General features: G+C 45.0%; 1 protein-coding gene across 1 annotated transcript; it reads right to left on the reverse strand.

Annotated features, from left to right (window-relative positions):
• Positions 1–1279: 1279 nt before the first annotated feature.
• Positions 1280–2134, reverse strand: LOC121835108. The gene has a single exon (XM_042289051.1). It carries the CDS (start codon positions 2132–2134, stop codon positions 1280–1282), a length of 855 nt encoding a protein of 284 aa, XP_042144985.1.
• Between the last annotated feature and the right edge of the window lie 17538 nt (positions 2135–19672).

Below are 19672 nucleotides of genomic sequence, written 5' to 3' on the forward strand. Positions count from 1 at the left end.
ATCTATGCACGGCTGCTTCAAGTAGCATATGTGCCGATGCATTGCACACATCAAATCAGGAATCCAGTTTCTGTAACAAGGTCCTGTGCTGGCACTGCACTTTTGCATCTCCTTATTTCTTCACTTATCTGGTCTGCATACTTCGTGGTTTTCTGGTTGCCATGCTTGGTATACTGAACCCTGTTTGACAGGTGCTGAGACACAGGGTGATTCATTCTCATCGGAACAGATTCTTGTAAAATAAAACTTTTGTTTTATGCAAATTGTCTTTTTACGGTTGAGTTATAGTTGTCCTGGCAGACACTTTATACAGTCAAGATGACAGTTAAAAGTGGACTTATTGCATAAAATTCATGAATTAGCTTTTTAGTTACTGGTTCGATAGCACCAGCACATATTGTGAAAATGGGGGCAGTCACCTTCTCAGACCAGCTTATTTTTCGTGAAATGAGCACAAACCTCAGAAAAAAACGATTGTGAAAGATTGTTGCACACAAAACGGGTTGTGGGATACAATACTTTCTGGACCGCTACAATACCGCTGCCTTTGGTGAAATTATATTTTCTCTTTTTTGGTCTATGTGCTCATTTCAGGATTTATAAAAAAATTTACTGATTTAAGGAGGTGATTGTCTTCAATTTCGTAACAGCTGTCGAACCAGTAATTGAAAAAGTTAATCAACTAATGTAAGATAATAGTCCACTTTTAGTGCCAGCCTGCCTGTACAAAGTGTCGGCTTGGCTAAGTGCGCATCTGTAACGAGATCATCTGTTTAAAGGAGAAAAGTTTTCTTTTACAAAAGTTTATTTCGATTAGAATGAATCATCCTCAGCACCCATTAAAATCAGCATCAGCACCCTTGGATTGGGTTGCATTGCACGTTGCACCCTATACTACTTCACACCCCTATAGGGTGCTTTGGCAGAGGGGTGCTCTTTTGCACCCTCAAAGGGTGCTCGTCCTGGGACAAGTGCTTTACACCCCTAAGGGGTGTAAAAAAGTTTAGTGTGCAGTTAATTTCTAACTGCTCGATCCAGTCTCTGCCTTGAAGAGCTGGCAGCTGGGCATTCGCGGATTTTAGCACAATCAAAGGTAACTTTTCGCTTGGTAGCTCCCCGTTTTTTACATTAACGCTCGCTACACCCTTGGTTGACACTAGAGCCCCGGTGTGCGTTCGGAGACGCATGCCACTCGCCTCAAGGGGCACGCGAGAAAAGAAATTCACATACATTCTTTCTGACATCAAAGTAACTGCTGAACCAGTGTCGATTTCCATCTTCACCGGTTTTCTTCCATTTCTAATACCTTCTGGAATGCCGCAGACGCGCCATTCTTCCGCATACAGGTTACGCTCCAAGGTCCGCGCTTGGTGTTCGAAGTAGGCTTAGGCTTGGCCCTACACACCGCCTTAGTGTGCCCCTGCTTCCCGCATTTGAAACACTTTGCTTTCGAAAACGGACACTTCTCGGAAGCTTGCACAGTACTAGCGCATCTAAAACAAGGGCCTGCCGTACGCTGATACTGGATCTGTGGCGATGCAGTGGCGGAAGGTGGGCACCCGGAGTGTCCTTCACCATCACCTTGAACGCGGTGCACGTCCATTGAGTTCGGAACGCCGGGCTGTCTTATCTCGTCCGTTTTGCGCAGAGAAAGTTCTTTGGCCAAACCCACCTTTAGAACTTCGTCGAAGTGATCGTCGTCGAGCTGGATGAGTTTCCGCTGTACCTCAGGGTCGCGACACCCCGCCACGAGCCGGACCCGCAGAGCCTGGTCGAGGTAGTCCTTGAACGCGCATGTCTGGGCAAGCTTCTTGATAGCCAAGGAGATGTCCGCTAGGCTCTCGCCGACCTTTTGATTTCTCCAATGGAACTTCGTGCGTTCTGCAATCACTAAGCGCTTGGGCACGTAGTGGCGTTTCAGCACCTCGGAAAGTACGTCGTACGATCTCGATACCGGCGAGTCTGGGACGAGCAAAGTTTTCAGAACCTGGTACGACGCTTTTCCGATATAGTTCAGCAGGGTCACGGCCTTGTCTTCCGTCTTGACAGCGTTCACTCGAAGGAAAATCTCGAAGCGTTTGAGATATTCTTCGACGTCGTCCTCCTCCGGCTTGAACTCCGTGAACTTCGGCATTGTGCTGTTTGCCACGTTGTTACTCGGTTCGTTCGATCTTCCATCCGAGCCTCGTCGCCATTGTTGTGTCGCGCCGAAGCGCCAAAGAACAGAAGCTCTCACGCAGAGGAACAGCACACAAAGAACAGATTTAATATGGCGAAGACACATTTTACAAGGTAAAGACCAGCGCACCCTGGTGGTGAGAATAGGAACCTGTTACATTGCTTTATACGTTGGCTTCATTGGCTATGAATGGCTATTCGTGAATAGGTTTGACATTTCAGTGGTATTTCGGTGTTTATGCATAAAAACGACTTCAAATGGCTATTATAGGCTATAAGCAACTATTTTTATTTGATTGGCTTCTTAATGGCTCTTTATCAGCAACTATAGTTGACATTTTATTCAATCAGAGCGTGTATGGATTTGAATGACTTCAACTCGCTATTATTGGCTATAGGCATATATTTTCGACTTAGTTAGCTTGAATTGACAACAAGCATCTATCCCTTACCTGGTTGGCTTGAATTGGCTACAAATGGCCATAGGGTACAAGTATTGGTAATTTTAGCCACTTCTGTGTCTCCAAACGTGAATGGCTTCATGTGGATATTTTGGCTAGTAGCATCTATTTTTTTTTTACCAAATTGGCTTGAAATGGATACAAATAGCTAGCTATTCGGGAATATTGTTGACAATTCTGTGCTATTTCAGTGATTATGAATGAAAATGGCTTCAGGTGGCTAGTACTGGCTATAACAATATACTGTTTTATTAGTTTGGCTTGAAATGGCTATAAATGACTTTTAGGAACTCGTAATGACAGTATTGACTTGTTTCAATGTTTTCTAATTGGAATGGCTTCCAGTGAGTAATGTTGCCTAGTAGCTTATATATTATACCAGATGGGCTACCAATGGCTATTTATGACTCATGAGTAGAGACCGGATTTTAGGCAAATGCCAATTTTTTTCCTTGCATTCCTATCGCCCCATTTCGATATATGAGCACGAATTGGAGATCAAGGATGGCTTTTATGATGGTTTTTTAGTGCCTATAAATGCCTATTTTGGGTGTTGGTGCCTAAACTCCGATAAATGCCTATAAAGGCCTTTTTTTCTCAAATTGGCGCCTAAGTAAGCACTATGTAGCGTCAAGTTTCGCATTCGAGTGCGATTTGATACCTTTATTCATTCTACCTGGAAATATTTACTGTTCTGAATTCTATGGGTTTGAACCTGGTCCTCTTTTTAACACTCCCCCCCCCCCCCCCCCCTCCCGTCCCTTTGCGCCGGTGCAACCGAAGCGACGGCTTCTGCATGCTTTACGGGTGGCTTTCCCGCAGGACTTGGCGGTGGACGCACAACTCTACTCCCTAGGGGAACTATGATACCGTCAGGGGCAAAGAAAGTGATGGGGAAGAAAAAGAAAACGAAAAAGAAAGTGATGGGGAAGACCAGGGGAGAAATTGGCTCAAGGTGAATAGACCCGACCAATAGGAGGCACCCTTCCCTTCTGGTCTGGTCTTTCAACGTGCACGGTCTGGCTTTCTCCGCTGCCCTTTTCAGCCATTTCGAAACGGAATCGTTTCGTTGATCTGACGTTGATCTGACAGTGGACACTTAACTCACCATGTTACAGAATAGACGGAGTGACCGTGTTCTGCCAACCGTTCCCGAAGGACCCGTCGCCGAAAAGGCACGTGCGAAGCTGCAATCGGTCTTGACCAAAAACAAGGGGTTTTCTGTCCTTAAAGAAGCTTCACAAGTCCTTGCTGGTGAGCACTGTAGGATCCCAGTGTCAATTAACCCATTGAATTTTCCCAAGTATAAGTACGCACCAATCACATCTGTCTACGTCGAGTGTTCGTTCTCCGCGTACAAACTCATTCTCAGCGACAAGAGGCACAACTTTGAACCCGAAAATCTGGAGATGCTGGTTGTTACCTATTGTTTCTATAATTTTCATAGTGATTCTTAAACTAGGTTCCGCGTTCTGTCCAAACACAATTCTTAATATTTATATTTCGAATGAGCGTATGTGTATTTGGCAGTGGTGAGAGGTCTTGCCTGTATAATTAAGGTACCTGTAGAAAATTGCTAAAGTTTGTACGTAAGTTCTCACGTAACAACGTGTTAATTTCTAACATACCTTGCCTATCTTGCATTTATTATTTTGTTGCTTTATTGTAATTTAATTGCGTCAGACAAGCATAACTTTGCGCTTTTATAAATCAGTATTACCATATTTCAAGTATTGTTTCTCCTGCCTGTTTCACAATATGCGACGCTTAAGTGGCTTTCGCACCTGAACGTGTATGTAAGCAATGCGCTTGTGAAATTAAGCCAATTGATCGCCATTAGCCCAGAGGTATTACGGGGCAATTCGACGTCTAATGTCAATGTGTAGAACTTGTTATGAGATAAAAATAAAGAATTGAAGTGAATTGAATTGAACTGTTACTGCCATTGTGGCCTCATACCAATGACATTTTCGGATTTCCTGTCGTGTTTACAGTTCGCTCACGTCTTCGCTTGAAATTATTAGCATTCATCTAAAAATTTATTGCGCCCCTTTTATTCTTTTTAGTGCCTAAAACGTTGGTTTTGCCGCGTATTTTTGGCGCCTAAAACGTGCTTTTTTAGTGCCTAAAAATCCGGCCTTTACTCAGGAGTATAATCGTCAAATATGCACTATATCAGTGTTTATGAATGAGCCTGGCTTCAAGTGGCTATTTTGGCTTAAACAATGTTGAGTTTTTGTATCTATTAATGAATTCGGCTTAACTTGCTTCAAACTGGCCATTAGTGACGAATATTGACATTGTTCTTTGAATATTTTTAAATACAATTGAGGTAGCTTTTATTGACCTTTGGCCACTGCACCTTGCAGGATAGGCTTGAAATGGCTATATGCAGAATGCCATCTGGTTGCGCGCCGAGAACTGATTCCGCCATCTTGGTAGCGGCAAGAAAACGAAACCAGTGACCCGACCGACACAGACACCATACAAAAAAGCGACGGCGCATCGCTCGACAGATGCGATGTCAACGCGTTGCTGCGTTCCGCTGCGCGTGCAGCGATAAACCTTCGATTCGTGCGTGACGTGTGCGTGACGTGAACGCAAACATGAACAGTGTTCACAATGTTTCTTATTTTTATTTGTTGCTTTGGACAAAACTTTTGACAAAACAATCGGTGACATTGTGAAGAAACATGTGGACATTATAGCGCCACGTGAAGCCATCTGTAATTATTGAACTGGGCCCTAATCTTTTCAAGAAGTTGTGCCAAATTTTTTTCTGAACTTTTTTTATTCTTTTATGCACGTTGCAGTGTCCGTCTGCGTTTTTCATGAAGCGCACGCAGTTCAATGTATGCAGACGAGACCAAGGCGGTTAAACGAGGCAAGAAGATGACAGTTTTAATAATCTACGCCACCAACCACAATTGAAGATGCATACGGTCAACAGTAAACAACAAAATCTGAAAGCTCGACAGAGCCCTTATTTTACTGTCATATATTTAAACAAAAATTAATTACTATGGAAAGCCAGAAAACAATCTCACTGCTTTGCAGCGATTTTCATACACTTCACCTGGCGTCTGTAAAATAGGTTTTTTAAAAAATCTCCAAAACCTAAACCGGAGAGTTTGTTGATATAATACTCCTGAATATTTAAAGCGATGTCATGTAATAATAGAAAACATAACAGACAAGAACGACGTGTGTGTTTGCTCAACACTCAGAGAGACGGGATTATGCTGTCTTTTTCGTCAATCGCCACGTCGATTACATTGAACGTGGCGTTCGTCTTAGGTTCACCATGTTGAATAACCTGAGACTGGGGCAGAAGTGAACAGATAAGTCGAAGGAACATAAAAGGACAGGACGACGTTTCAAACTCAGCTACCATGTTTATTTAGTCCGCCTCCTTATATAGCCCACAATCAGCCACCACCAACACAAAAGGGGCAATCTTTAACCAGTTCAAACGCCAAACCCTCCAATCATCCACCACCAACACAAGGGGACAACCTCTAGACCAGGAGTGGCCAGGCTGACCCGCCCTAAGAGTCGCAAAAAAAAGCCACTAAATTTCCAAGAGCAGCCTGGGAGAGGTAAGGCAGAAAACTAGGGGGGGGGGGGGGGGGGGAGGCTCTAAACTTTTTTTTAGAGCAATAAAAGAAACTTCAACTATTTTACAACTATCCACGTCATAAGCAGTCCAACTATACATAAGGTAGCAGTAGCACAAGGCCACCAAACAGCAACCTGTCGATTAATTTCAAACGCGTTCCTCTTCTTTTGGAAATACTCGTGTGACCGGGAGGGAGGCGGGGAAGGCGCGGGGTAGAGAGAGACAGAGAGAAAGAGAGGGGGGGGGGGGGGGGGGCGAGCCGTACCTAGAAACGCGAGGCACCGCATGCGGCTCGCGAGCCGCAGCTTGGCCACACCTGCTCTAGACAGTCCAAATGCCAAAGCCTGTCGATTCACATGTCATTCATGTCGATTCACAAAGTTAACTCTACAAACTCCCCATAAATTTAACAAAAAAAAAAAATCAGTACCTCCTTCATTCAGGAAAAAAAAGGTCTCTACACAAAAAAAAAAAAGATTTATGCCACGGATGAAGGGATGACGCACACTGCATCTAAAACGGGGCAAAGGTGTACGTACACACATCCAAAATAGAAAGAAAAATATATAAAAAAAAAAAACTTTCGGACTGTTTACCGAACTGCGACGACGCCTGACTTATGCAATTACCTAAAGACTTTATCCGTACCGTCTCCTTTAGTAGTCTTTTTGCATCATTCCCCTCCTTGTGAATGATTTCTGTCTCCGACCAAATCGCACTGCAGTCGTTACATTCGTGGACATGTTCCCTTACTAACGCCATACCCGGGGACTTCTCCTGCAGTATACTATGCACTACTCTATCTAAACTTTCACTAAAATGGGTGCGACCGACGAACCTATACAAACACCGTCTTTTTGAACGTACTTCCTTCCTCCGGATTCGATTACCGTCGACTTCAGATAAACCTCGAGGATCGTTAGGAAACTCTCTACCGGAAAAGTCCCCGGGTGTGGCGTTAGTAATAAGATATGGGGGCGACATCATATTTGCATGGTAACGGATAATCTAACAGGCAGCCTGGAACGTGAGATAAGATCAGCGGCTCCTGAATTGAAGTTTACCACGGAAAAACCGGAAGGAGGGGTCTTAGAGTTCCTAGACTTACGTATTTATGTGAATCAAGAGATAGGTTGGGAATAGGGAAAAGAAAATTCTAAACCGGTGTTGCCAAGGATTAGCTGTCATTCGAAGATCGTAAAAGCTGGGGTGGTAAAGTCATTGGTCAGAAAAGCGCTAAACAGATCGTGTGTTTATTTCATCACGGATTCGGTTGAAAGACAGTTAAAAAGCTTGATCACTGTAGGGTATAAAGGCACTTTTATGAAACGGCAGTTAGAAATGGTTATCAAGGAAAGGAGAGAAAAGGAACAAGGTGAAAGGACCAGATTTGTTGTGATCCCATATTTTCATTAAATTTTGGACAACTTGAAGGCTTGCGCGAAAAAGTTTGGGGTAGACACGGGCTCGGATTTTAAACTCAGTAGATTGACGCCCTTTCAAAAAGGTGCGAACAACTGCAAAAAGAACCATCGCGAAAAATCGGTTAACTGCGAGAAGGGTGTTGTGTATGAGATACCACTAGAATGCAGGTTTAAGTATTTAGCAAAGACACCACGATGCATTCACGTCAGATTAAGTGAACGCAGAAGAAACGTGAAGAACAATGCACCGAACTCAGAAATCGCAAAGCATGTCCAGAAGTGTAACGACTGCACTGCGATATGGTCCGAGACAGAAATCATTCCCAAGGAGAGCAATGATCCAAAAGACTGGTAAGCGAGACGGTGCGGATAAAATCTCTAGGTACTTGCATAAGTCAGGCTTCCTTACAGTTCGGTAAAAATTCCAAAAAAATTTAAACATTTGGAACTCGTACCAAAACTTGTAAATTCAGTATTTCTGAAGTAAAAAAAACAATTTCCAAATGCTGAATTTTAAGTTCCCGCGCGATCTGCGCCTGTGCGTTGACGTCAAATATTGCGCAGTCTCGAGGGTCGACTTTCTTTCATGACTCCGTGCTGTTGCCATCGCGACCCGATGCGAGGAGGAAAGGAGCGGGAGACGAGGGCGCCGGTGAACCGAGAAAGACCGTTTTTATTCCGTGCAGGGGGCGGTGCCGCCTGCTTAGGCGGCACGTTTTCCGAGGGAGGATACTATTCCAGAAGGCGACATCACACCGGACTTTGATTTTTGGTATTTCAAGAAGGAGCGCCGTAGTGCGTTCGTAATTGATTTAAAAAACATGTTTTACGATTGCCGTTATTAAATGTTATAGAAATGTCACCTACAAAGCTTTTAAGTTTCATGATATTTGACGTCACGAATCAAATGAAGCGAGGAGGCGAGGGGTGGGAGAGGAAAACGCCAAAAATAAAAAGGCCCGCGCGCACGTGGTGAAGTTTTTTTTTTTTTTTTTGCAATGGTTTTTTCTTTTGCGTGTCTATGACTACAACTTACATCGTTTTAGACAATAAAAAATACGACCGTTGGGGTGTCAGTGCCCCTTTAATACTGTGTCCGTGTCGACTTACAAGTATCTTGGCGTTCGCTTCACTCACAGCGTTTCTTAAAAAAAAACAAAAAAACATATTAATACTATGATTTCCGAATCAAGCGATTCTGTTGGTCTCTTGATCGTAAACTTCGTCTCGCGTCCCAATCTGTGAAGCGACTTGCATATGTCACATTAGTACGTTCGAAACTAAACTATGCATCGTCAGTTTGGCACCCCCATCTTAAATGCCTTGTATCCGACCTAAAATTACTTCAGAATTGTGCCGCTCGCTTTATAACGTCTCAATACTATAGGTTTGTTTGTGTTACTGAACTTAAACAAAATTTATCAGTACTCCTTCTGCGTTGAAGCAAGCGCGTCGATAAATAAAGTATTTACCACTTCGATTATCATCTACAGAATTCATTCATTTTTTTACAGCAATGTCATTCCCCTTAGAGTATTTTGAACGGCTCAGGAGATGAATCTCTCAGTAAAACGTAAACGCTCATACCCTAATTATTTGAAGACCAATAAATCAAGCTGCTCCAATCCAATTCCAAGCCATGGGTTTGTTTTCCCTGCACGGCACGTCGTAGCTAGCATTTCTGTTGTAGTGTTTGTTTTTCTATTTGTGCTCTTCGCGTGTCGCTGCAATTGTCGCCTTGAAATAATGTGTGTTTGGGAGGGGGGGGGGGGTATTCACTCTGGTGGAGCACTCTCAAGAAAAAAGGATGTTAAAGGGTGTATCGTTACACCCTTTGTCCCATATAATACACCCCAAAATTTCATTTCGAGGTACAGCGCCCTGCAGTCGAACAGACGGCCCAAAATTTTACGAGGGGTTTGATAGCCGTGTGGTACAACATTTTAAATAGCTAAAGTACGTATTACAGGCCACATAAGGAAAACACCGAGTTTCTACAGTAGGGCCAAGGAAACCCCGATTATTTTTTTTAGTCAGTTAAATGTACATTAGCTATTTTAAAAATTTGTACGTCACGGCTATCAAGCCCCTTGTAAAATTTCAGGCTGTCTATTCGACTGTAGGGCGCTGTACGTCGAATTGAAGTTTTGGGGTGTATTATATGGGACAAAGGGTGTAAGAATACACCCTTTGACTCTTTTGTCTTGAGGGTGAAGCGAAGCTTCACGGGGAGGGAAAGCGGCTTTCGATCAACTTGAATGCAGGCAAAGCTACGACTTGCGGCAGGTATTAAGTGTATGGAGCTATGCTGGTGGCCTGCTTGAAAACTTCTAGCGCTCATCCCAGCGCACCACTTGTAGGGCAGTTTCTCCAGGAACCGTAGTATGTTTAAACAGCAAGATAAAGGGTAGCTTCTTTCGATTTTACTTATTATTTTTTCTAACTCTAAAATTTCAAATGATAAATATACGCACTTTCCGTCATATTTCCATACTGTTCAGTCCTTTTCCCAGAGCGCAATGGCTCTCAAGTTGGAGACAACAGGACATCGCAGACGACATTCACAATGGCCACTGTACGATAGGAGCTACGGTTCACACTAGCGTGGCATGACTATCCGCAGGTCAATCGATTGCATCATAATTCTTCAAATGGTCTTAAACTATTTAATGTAAATCGGAATGTCTACCTGGGACACACCGCCCCCCCCCCCCCCCCCCCCCCTTCGTGATCACGGCCCGACCGGCGGCATCGATTCCCGACAGTTTACGTCATCCCATCTTGTTGTCTCATCACTGACACGCGAACACACTGTCACATCGGCGATAATTGTAGTCTTCTGTTCACAACGCACAACAGTGCAGTCGCGATGTGTCTGCTACGCTGCTGACACGCAGAAATGCAGAGCCACGTTGACTGCCGGTTGACAATCAACGTGGTTCTGTGTTGCAAAAATAAACTAGGCATTGCCCAAACTTTAGTCTTCGCCTAGATGTAGCGCTAGCGGTCCGGACCAGATGCCAGACTTTAAGAACTAAAAGTTACCAAGTTCAAATATTCTATATGCTTTTCTTAAAGTTTCAACGGGAGGTAGGAGCCCGACGAAGCGGCGAGTTCATGGAGATCAGTGGCGTCAGCTACCGCAAGCTACAGGGAACGGGCCCAAGTTTCCCTAGGAAACTTTGAGGAAATCCCTTAACACTTCTCAAGAAAATAGAGGTTAGTTTTGAAATTTAGGCATCTGGTTTTAACACCGAGCGATTTGTGCGTAAACTGAGCATTCCGAGACACTTAATTTTTTTCGCGCTAAAAAAAAAATACAGAAAAAAGAAAACACAAAAATACTAGATAGGCGTGTGTGTGGGCCGGGGGGGAGAGGGGGGGGGGGGGAGGGTGGCGCGCCGTACAATAAGACAGCATTTCATGCTTTAAAAAAAAAAAAAAAAAACATAATTCCAAATAGATATTTTTCTAATATTCCAATATAGCAGATGAGAAAGCAGGGCAGTGTTTATCCCAGGAAGTTATAATGTTTCCGATAGTATCAATGTGAAATAGACCTCAAATTTCCATCTCCGCTGACTTTCCTTCCTCAACACTCCTCGGGGCCGTCTTCCCTATCTCGGGTCGATCCCTATTTTCGAGGGATGTTTTTTGAAGCCTTCCCAGAATCTAATGGGGGACACCAACAACCCCTCGGGGCTTGCTTGTCTCCTATTTTCGGTACTGGACTGTATTTTTTTGCCTGTCCTCGGTAATTTTATTTCGCCCCTATCACTATACAGACGGGGGTGCAACGCTGAACGAGAGAACTTCGTAATCCCCTATAATCAGGGGGAGGATTTAGGGAGAAGATACCCCAGTCCTTTGAGACCTTTACGGAGTGTTTCTTTGTTTTTTTTCTTTTTTCTTCCTGCTCCAAACTCAATGTGACGTTGGCTCGATAACCCCTGGATCGATATTCTATTTTCTGACAGTTCGCACGCCCGCGTTAAAGGGAAGCTACGGAGCTTCTTGAAAAAAAAAAATGAGTTAGAAGTGAATTCTAGTGGATTTTTACCTTATGAACCCGAGTACCCAAACCATTTGCTGCGCAAGAATTGTTAAACGCAAGAAAACGCGAAAGACAGTCGCTGTCCGTGACGTCATCGACGGATATTTCGCCTTCCCAAGGCTAGGGAGGCGGGACTTCAGCCCTATTTTGAAATTGCTCTTATAGCTCTCCGGCGCGTCGCATTGAAATATAATTGTGATATCTGTTATTCTAACGGCCAAATGAACACAATTAAAGTCTATTTTCTCAAATGTAGAACCGCCCCATCGGCAGTAACGCCTGTCCTGATGCCACTACACTAGTAGCCGCAAACACCGTTCGTTTTTGTTTTTTTTTTGTTCACTATGTTTTGAGATTGGCGTGTCCAGTGAATACGTGAAAATATGGAAACGGCGAGGGCTCTGAAAAGAACCGAAATCAAGAACCCCCTTTTCTACATTCCTCGTCAAAACAAAGTGGCAAAGAGTAAATGGGCATATTGTCCCGAATAACAATTGATGATGCGATAATAACTGAAGAAACTAAACCTTTAATGGGGCGAACTTGTGCCCAAAACAAAAAAAGGAAACAGAAGATAACAGTAGAGCGTCGCGGGCGTCGATGGCGGCGTAACAGCAGGATCGTACCCTGGGGCGAGACTGACTCCGGCTTGCCACGCGAAGCCCCTTTTCTAAACGCGTGGGCTTCTGGAACAATCGGCCTAGAAGGGAACTGAATAACGGTTGAGATTTGAGCTTGTTGGTACATACTTGTAAATATATCAGCTTGAACTTTAGAAATAACTAGAACACAAAGACACAGAGGGCAGGATATGACACACAGCTCACTATCAACGATATTTTAGTGTAAACTCCTTCCTTGCGCTTTTGCTCCTTCCCTTTAAGTCCCAAGTGGAGCACAATAAACCTATTATTAAATTACCCTATTCCACTAATAAAGGTCACTCCCGATATTTACACTTATACAAAAAATATATATATATCATTTGCACAGTATTCCTAGCAAATTATTGTTTTTGAAGTAACCCACCATAAGCTCGTGCTGTTGTTGTTAAAATGAACCGAAAAAGAAAGAAAAAATCCTGCAACACGGCCCACAGAACGCAATATCTCCCACGCACAACAGGAGTGGTGTACCACATTCCCTGTCTTGCGGGAAATGCTACATCGGCCAAACAGGCCGATGTATCACCGACAGGGCCCGTGAGCATGCAGCGTCTCTAAAGGGAACAGCGGCAGGACATCTGGCAGCTCATTGGATTACATGTCAGTGCAGTGTAGCTTTGAACAGTACCACCATTCTTGCAAGAAACAACAATCCTCATGGACGCGAAATGCTCGAGGCGCTCGTCATCGAGGAGAACACCAAGGATTGTGTCAGCACGCCATCAATCACCATACACAAAAAAGAAAGACAATACCTACGGAATGTCACGCCCCAAACAACGACAGCACGAGCATGTATCGGGTTAGTTCAAAAACAATAATTTGCTAGGAATACTGTGCAAATGATTTGTATTTATTTTTTGCATAAGTGTAAATATCGGGAGTGATCTCTATTAGTGGAATAGGGTAATTTAATAATAGGTTTATTGTGCTCCACTTGGGACTCAAAAGGAAGGAGCAAAAGCTCAAGGAAGAAGTTTAGACTAAAACATTGTTGGTACTCAGCTGTGTGTCATATCCTGTCCTTTCTGTCTTTGTGTTCTAGTTATTTCTAAAGTTCAAGCTGATATATTTACAATTACGGCGTAGAAGTTTGGCGTGTAGAACATTCTAATCTCGAATTCAAGAACACGGTTCTTGAATTCACCAGAACATCACAAAAATGGCTACAAACGGCCAGGAATAAAACCCTGGCTTTCTGCGTGGAAGGAGAGCGCGATAACTGTTAGGCTACGCTGGCTACTCGCCCAGCTGCGCGCGCGGCGATATATACATATATATATATATATATATATATATATATATATATATATATATATATATATATATATATATATATATATATATATATATACCGGGTGCTTTTGCGAAGACTTTCAAAAGTCCTAAAAATTAGGGCGATTGAAAAAAGCAGAAACTCTCTTCGGGAACAAACTACCAGCCACGGCGGACGTCAGGAATTGCCAACAACCTACTAATTAGACAGATAATTAATTAAAACTTGTTAATTAACTTTTGACTTAGGGGAAATAGACGTATGCTTCCAATTAGAAAGTTGCTGAGTGTTATTGAAAACCACTAAATCAGTCATTTTCAGAAAGACTTTGAGCGCGTGAGACGAGTAGTAGCGCACTAAAGTTGCCACTCCTGGAGCAGGTACAAGGCTAGCGGTTGCGGTAAGGCGCCCGCGTCATTTTTCCGCCTCTTATCTAGCCCCAGCCTTGTACCTATACAAGGCTGGGGCTAGATACATGTTTTCACTAAACCACATGCATTTGCATACATTAATAAAAACATAAACCTCACATATTTAATTCCTTTAGTTGTGAATCATTCTGAGAGTACACATTTGGAATATTGTGCAATGTTTACGCACAAAGCAGTTACTAAAAAAAAAAAAGAAACTTTTGCGGACTACTTTGTGGTGCGTAGAAATGCTCTTCTCGATGTTGCGAACCGTCCCTCAGCCTTCGGCTGCGCTCGGACGAAGCATTGCTTAGATTGCGAAAGCGCAATCTAAGCAATGCTCCCGTCGTGCCACCTTCATCGACCATCGGAAAGCTTAACGTCCGTGGAAAGATCCAAGTTTCCACCCCCCCCTCTCTCTCTCCTTCCATGGGAATTCTGATCCCCCACTTTAAACACTGTTATGACAGCTCGGCAAAACACACGCACCCGTCACACTTCGAGAGGGGAAAAGTGTGTTCACGACGCCGTATCGAAGGAAAACGACCGATTTTCCCTATTATACCCTACATCAGCGTTTTTCTGCCCCCCGCTTTCTCCCCCGCAGCACCGGCGCCGGCTCGGCCCCACGCGTTTGCTCCCCGGTGTCTGGAAGTCGGGTCGCCACGCTTCAGCGAACGCGCTGCGAAACTTGCAATTTCTCGGCGCTCAAAATGAAACGACAACCGAACACGCAGCGTACTCTGTCTCTTCCTTCCGCCGAACCACAAGGGGCGCTACGAGCTGCCTCAGCCAATCCGATGTTAGGAAGTTTTATTACGTGACTATACGCGCACCGGGCGTCTCTGTGGCCCCTCCCGAAAGTAACGTGACAAAAACACGACGTCCCATTGGCTTTGAGGGGCTCGTAGCCTCAGCTGCGCTCCTTCCTAAAAGTGAAGCATGAAACAAAAGAGAGAAAAAAAACAAAAAAAGCAGAGGCAGTGGAGCAGTTCGAGGAGAAAACACAGCTCCCCTTTCCCGACTGCCCTAACGCCTCCGTTTTCTACCGGCTACCGTCAAACGTAATCTAAAGGAATAAATAAAATTTAAAAAAGTTACGACGAAACGTAAAGAAAATATACAAGTCCGAGACTTCTAAGCGAATCTTTACACATGGCTTTGTCCGACGTATACGTTTTGTGGGTTCTCGATCTCGTGTATGTGTACCGAATGTATGTACCGGCGTTCGTGGGTGTTAGCAGTTGTGCTCCGTTTTGGCCCCGCTATGGAACCGCTGAGGACGTTAACTACCGCCATCGAAGCCAATAAAACGCTGCGCTAGTTTCACGTGATGTTCTGAACGCGCGAAGCGCCTGATCTCACGTGATACTTTCGCGGACACTGGTTATTGGTTGGGGCTGGCTTCTTGCATCCGCTGCAGTTCGTCGTAGGACGCTGAACGGAGGGCAGACGGAAGCATCCCTGTCATCCGTGCGTTCGTTGGCGTCTATGAGCGTACCGGCGAGCCAGCGTACGTCTGTTTGGTTTCGCGTATTGTGTGCGTGCGTATGAACGCCTCTACCTGCATCCTTCTGTACACGCCTCTCTTTCATTAGTGTGCACGTGTGTGTGTGTGTGTGTGTGCTTGTAAGCTGAAGATGGTTACGAGAGAAATACAAAAGCAAAAGGGGGTGCCTGTGAGAAGGGCGACCGGCGTGAAGCAACACACAGCCATTTCCCTCCACACTTTCTTCCATCTTACGATGGATCGACGCGGACCTTACGAGCCGTCCCAGCGGATCCAGCGCTGTTAACATGTGTCACGTGACAGCGCGCTCCGCGCGTCCTTGGGCTCCTTCGCGAGGTCATGTGTCTCTAAGACTGTATTGACTTGGCTTCGACGCTACTTATAGCGCCATCTGTGGTCCATCGTTCGGTGCCACGGGGTATAGCGGCTGAACGGCCGAGGGCCCGAAAACGACAACCTCTGCACTTCCGCTGCTTCGCTGGTTGCATTCTTGGAAGCTGAGGGGCCACTAGGGGAAGGAGGGTTTTTTTTTTTTTCTTTTTTTTTTTCTTTGAGACTGAGCACTTTTCCCATTCCGGCAATCTTATTTCTCGTAAACCTTTATTTTCTTCTTACCTCTTTTTTTTTTTTTTTTTTCACCGATCACATTTGTTTTACGAACAAGCGGAGTCGGGCACGCGGTGTGAGGAGAAGGCGGAGACTAATTCTCCTTTTTGTCGCATCTGAACTGTAGGCGGGAAGGGGTCGCGTGAATGTCGCTTTATTTCCTCGGTTCCCTCGTTTTCTTTGATAGTTTTACGATCTCCTTCGAGCGGAAGACCAAGGCGACGTTTCACGGAACCTTGGTCTCTCTGAGTGCTACGTAGGAGCGCGAAAAATATATATTAAAAGTAAAGAGCTCGTTCGGGTGGTCCGAATTGCATTTTGCACGGACGATCGTAAGCGCGCCGCTCGCCTCTTGAACTAAAGTTGGCTCTTTGCTCCCCAAGCTTTTACCAAGCGGAAGAGAGTCCCAAAAATCTATATGAACTTTTCTTTCTTTCTTTATTCTTCGGTTTTGTTTGACGCGCAGAGTTGTTTTTAAAAAGACACGCTCCGGTACTCCGATACAAAGATCCTCGAGGCCCCTCGAATTTTAACTTTCGCTTCGTTACAACCGAATGCATTTAAAGGTTGAAGCTTCGGGTTCACTAAAGCGCGTATATTTTATGCATGACCTCGTGCGCGTACCACACGTTCCGTCATGCGCTCTGCTTCGTCCATGTTCGCAACCGCTCGAAAAACGCCTCGCGTCGCACATTATGTTCGCGCTCCCGGCTAGCTTCGCGGTTCGTCCTTCGGTTGTCTTATCGGGAAATGCGGCAATTTCAATGACCGAGAAGCCACAATAAGATGCCTGACGCACCTATCTCCGTGCTCTTTAAAAAGAAGCTGAAATAATTTGAAAAGCAGCGAGTTAATGCTTCTTTTTAGCGTTTCACGAAGGATCGAAACATCACAATCATTTGTCCTCAAAACGACACTAAACGTGCAAAACACATGAAAAGACATGCAGCCGCTCGTTGCCGCCGAACGTCATTGGTTGGTCAAGCCGTGACGTCATAGAATGACCAGGCGCGATTCTATTTGCATGTTTCGCAAAACGATCCACTGGCAATCTTTACCTCTCTTCGTTTTCGCTTCACGTAAGCTCCTCGGATTCGCCTAAGGTGCCTGTTTCTTCTCTAGAAAGATGCTCGAAGCAGCTGGGCTAGCAACTATTTACTGAAGATCTTCCACACCTACACGTTCTGAGATATGAAGCTAATGGGTGTGGAATACAAAGACGTTCAGTAAATGGTTGCTAGTCTAGCATGATATTTGCACTTTATCTCTCTGTCTCTCTCTCTCTCTCTCTACATATATATATATATAGATATATATGTGTGTGTGTGTGTGTCTATGTGTATGTACGTGTGTGCGTGTGCGTGTGTGTGTCGGCGTGTGTGTGTGTACCTTCTCGCGTTCAGCTGGTGTCCTTCAGAAGCACAAATCACCATCTAGCTCGGTATCCGCGACGCATAACGCTGAGTCTGCCAGCGGAGGAGCACGCGCGAAGAACCTTTCGCGACGTCATGTTTTCCCTTCTCCTTTTACCCACGTTTCCCTCTGCCGCGGAGGGGCGTGCTTTTAACGCGACTTCAAATGCGTCTCTTTAGGTAATATGGCCATAAAATGGTTTCCTTTTTTTTAGATATGCGGGAAACCTGAACTCAGAATAAAAAAAAAATCGAGTGTTTTAATCAAATTCAAAACCGCTTCAGCTTCTCTTTAAATGGGCGGTGCAAGTATTTATGAACTTTGCGCAACTACCGCTTAATATGAATTCCTGACGTTTATACCCTATGAAAGAGGCGTTAGTTTCTCTCCCCATGCCTAAGCATAGTCGGAAAAACAATATATTAAAAAAAACGAGCAGCGTTTACTTTCTTAGCTCGCAGATGGAATAAGCGGCCACGTGATCTGGCGCATGTTTATCGTAGCCACGTTCTGGGGTTTGCAAAGCACAAGACACGCGCTGAGTTCCCGGCATTAGGTTCGGATATTTTGGCATTGTAGTGATTAGACACGAGCAAGTGCCCGAATGCTTGTCTAGCAATTGATCATCACGAGCCCGAAATCGTACGCTCACGCTATGTTCGGGTCTAAACCCGCATTCAAATATCGCCACTTGGGGTACTATGCCAACGCTGCGGCCTCCGTGCTATATCATCAAGTTTTTCAAAAAGGAAGATTGAGAGAAAACGCTCGCTTTTTGTTCCTTCAATTGCACCGCAACAAAGTTTCTTCGTCAGTGCGTTGAATGTTAGCATACTTGGGTTCCATAAAAGCAAGTAGCTTGCTTGTCAATTCATGCAGTCATGCCAATTTTTTAACCTTCAAACGAGGAAGGTTGCCTATGAAACTTGGTCTGTAGACACATGGTAAGTGCCGCACTCCAGAACGAACTACGGTAATCAAATGTTGAAATATGCAGTACCTCGTTTCTTTAAATCGTCTGACTGAATTGGATGAAGTTTTTTGACGGAAACCCTAATAAATGTACTTTCCATGTTTCTGAGAGAGGATTCCCTTCGAATTTGTAAGTTTGGGTAAATCAATTACTTTTCTCCCCCACCCAATGTTCTTGATTTCTGCGTTATGAGTGTGCGTGTGAAAAACGTTATGTATATGTACGTGGTGCCCTGTTTTCGCTGGTGTGGGGAGGCAGAGACTCGCCAGGCAACAACTCAGCTGCTTTTTTAGAGCGCAGCTCTTAGGCACCCGTTCCGGCTTAAGAGGCGTCGGCGTAACCGCGTGGTGCATTATGGGAAATGTTCCGTAATGCACAGCGCGGGACCCTCGTGTCACGAGGTACGTCACGAGGGTCCCGCGCGGTGTATTCATGAGTGACGTCACGAAGGTCCCGCGAGGTGCATTATGGGACATTTCCCATAATGCACCGCGCGGGAAGGAAGAGGAGGGAGGAGGAGGGCAAGGAGGAGAGGAGGGGTAGGACGAGCGGGAGGTGAGGAGGGGGAAGGAGGTCAGAGGAGTAGGGAAAGGAGGAGAAGGGAAGAGGGGAGGAGGAGGGATGAGGAGGAGGTGAGGAGGCCGGATGACGAGGTGAAGAGGAGGGGAAGAGGAGGGGAAGGAGTGTACCCTCCCCTAGTACCCTTCCCTCCTCCTCCTCAAGAGCTGCGCTCTAATTCGGCGTACAGGGAGTTGTAAACGACATTCATTTTTTTGTCTCCCCTCTCCAAATGGTGAGAAATAAAGAGTTTGAGTCTGAGTTCAAGTGTGAGCCTTACTATGGTGCCTGAACACCAGTTTCACTCGTCCTGTCCCGCCCATGCATCAAAGCGGTCCGAAGTGGCAACAAAAGACGTAAAAAATACCGGGGTGTACTGCTGTCGTATGTCGCTGTCCAGGTGGTTGTCGTAGAAATGCTGTCGAAAAGCACGAGCGAACACGAGTGTCGCTGTCGTCGCGGCGTCCCAACTTCTGGCTGCCGAAGCTTCCCCAAACTGCCACTGTGGAGAGCGACCAACGTCAG

This window comes from Ixodes scapularis, unplaced genomic scaffold (genome assembly GCF_016920785.2).
Source record: "Ixodes scapularis isolate PalLabHiFi unplaced genomic scaffold, ASM1692078v2 PGA_scaffold11__112_contigs__length_91849675, whole genome shotgun sequence".
NCBI lineage: Eukaryota > Metazoa > Arthropoda > Arachnida > Ixodida > Ixodidae > Ixodes > Ixodes scapularis.

Excerpts from the sequence above, each read along its gene's own strand:
- LOC121835108 (XM_042289051.1), bottom strand. The coding sequence starts at position 2,134 with ATGCCGAAGTTCACGGAGTTCAAGCCGGAGGAGGACGACGTCGAAGAA.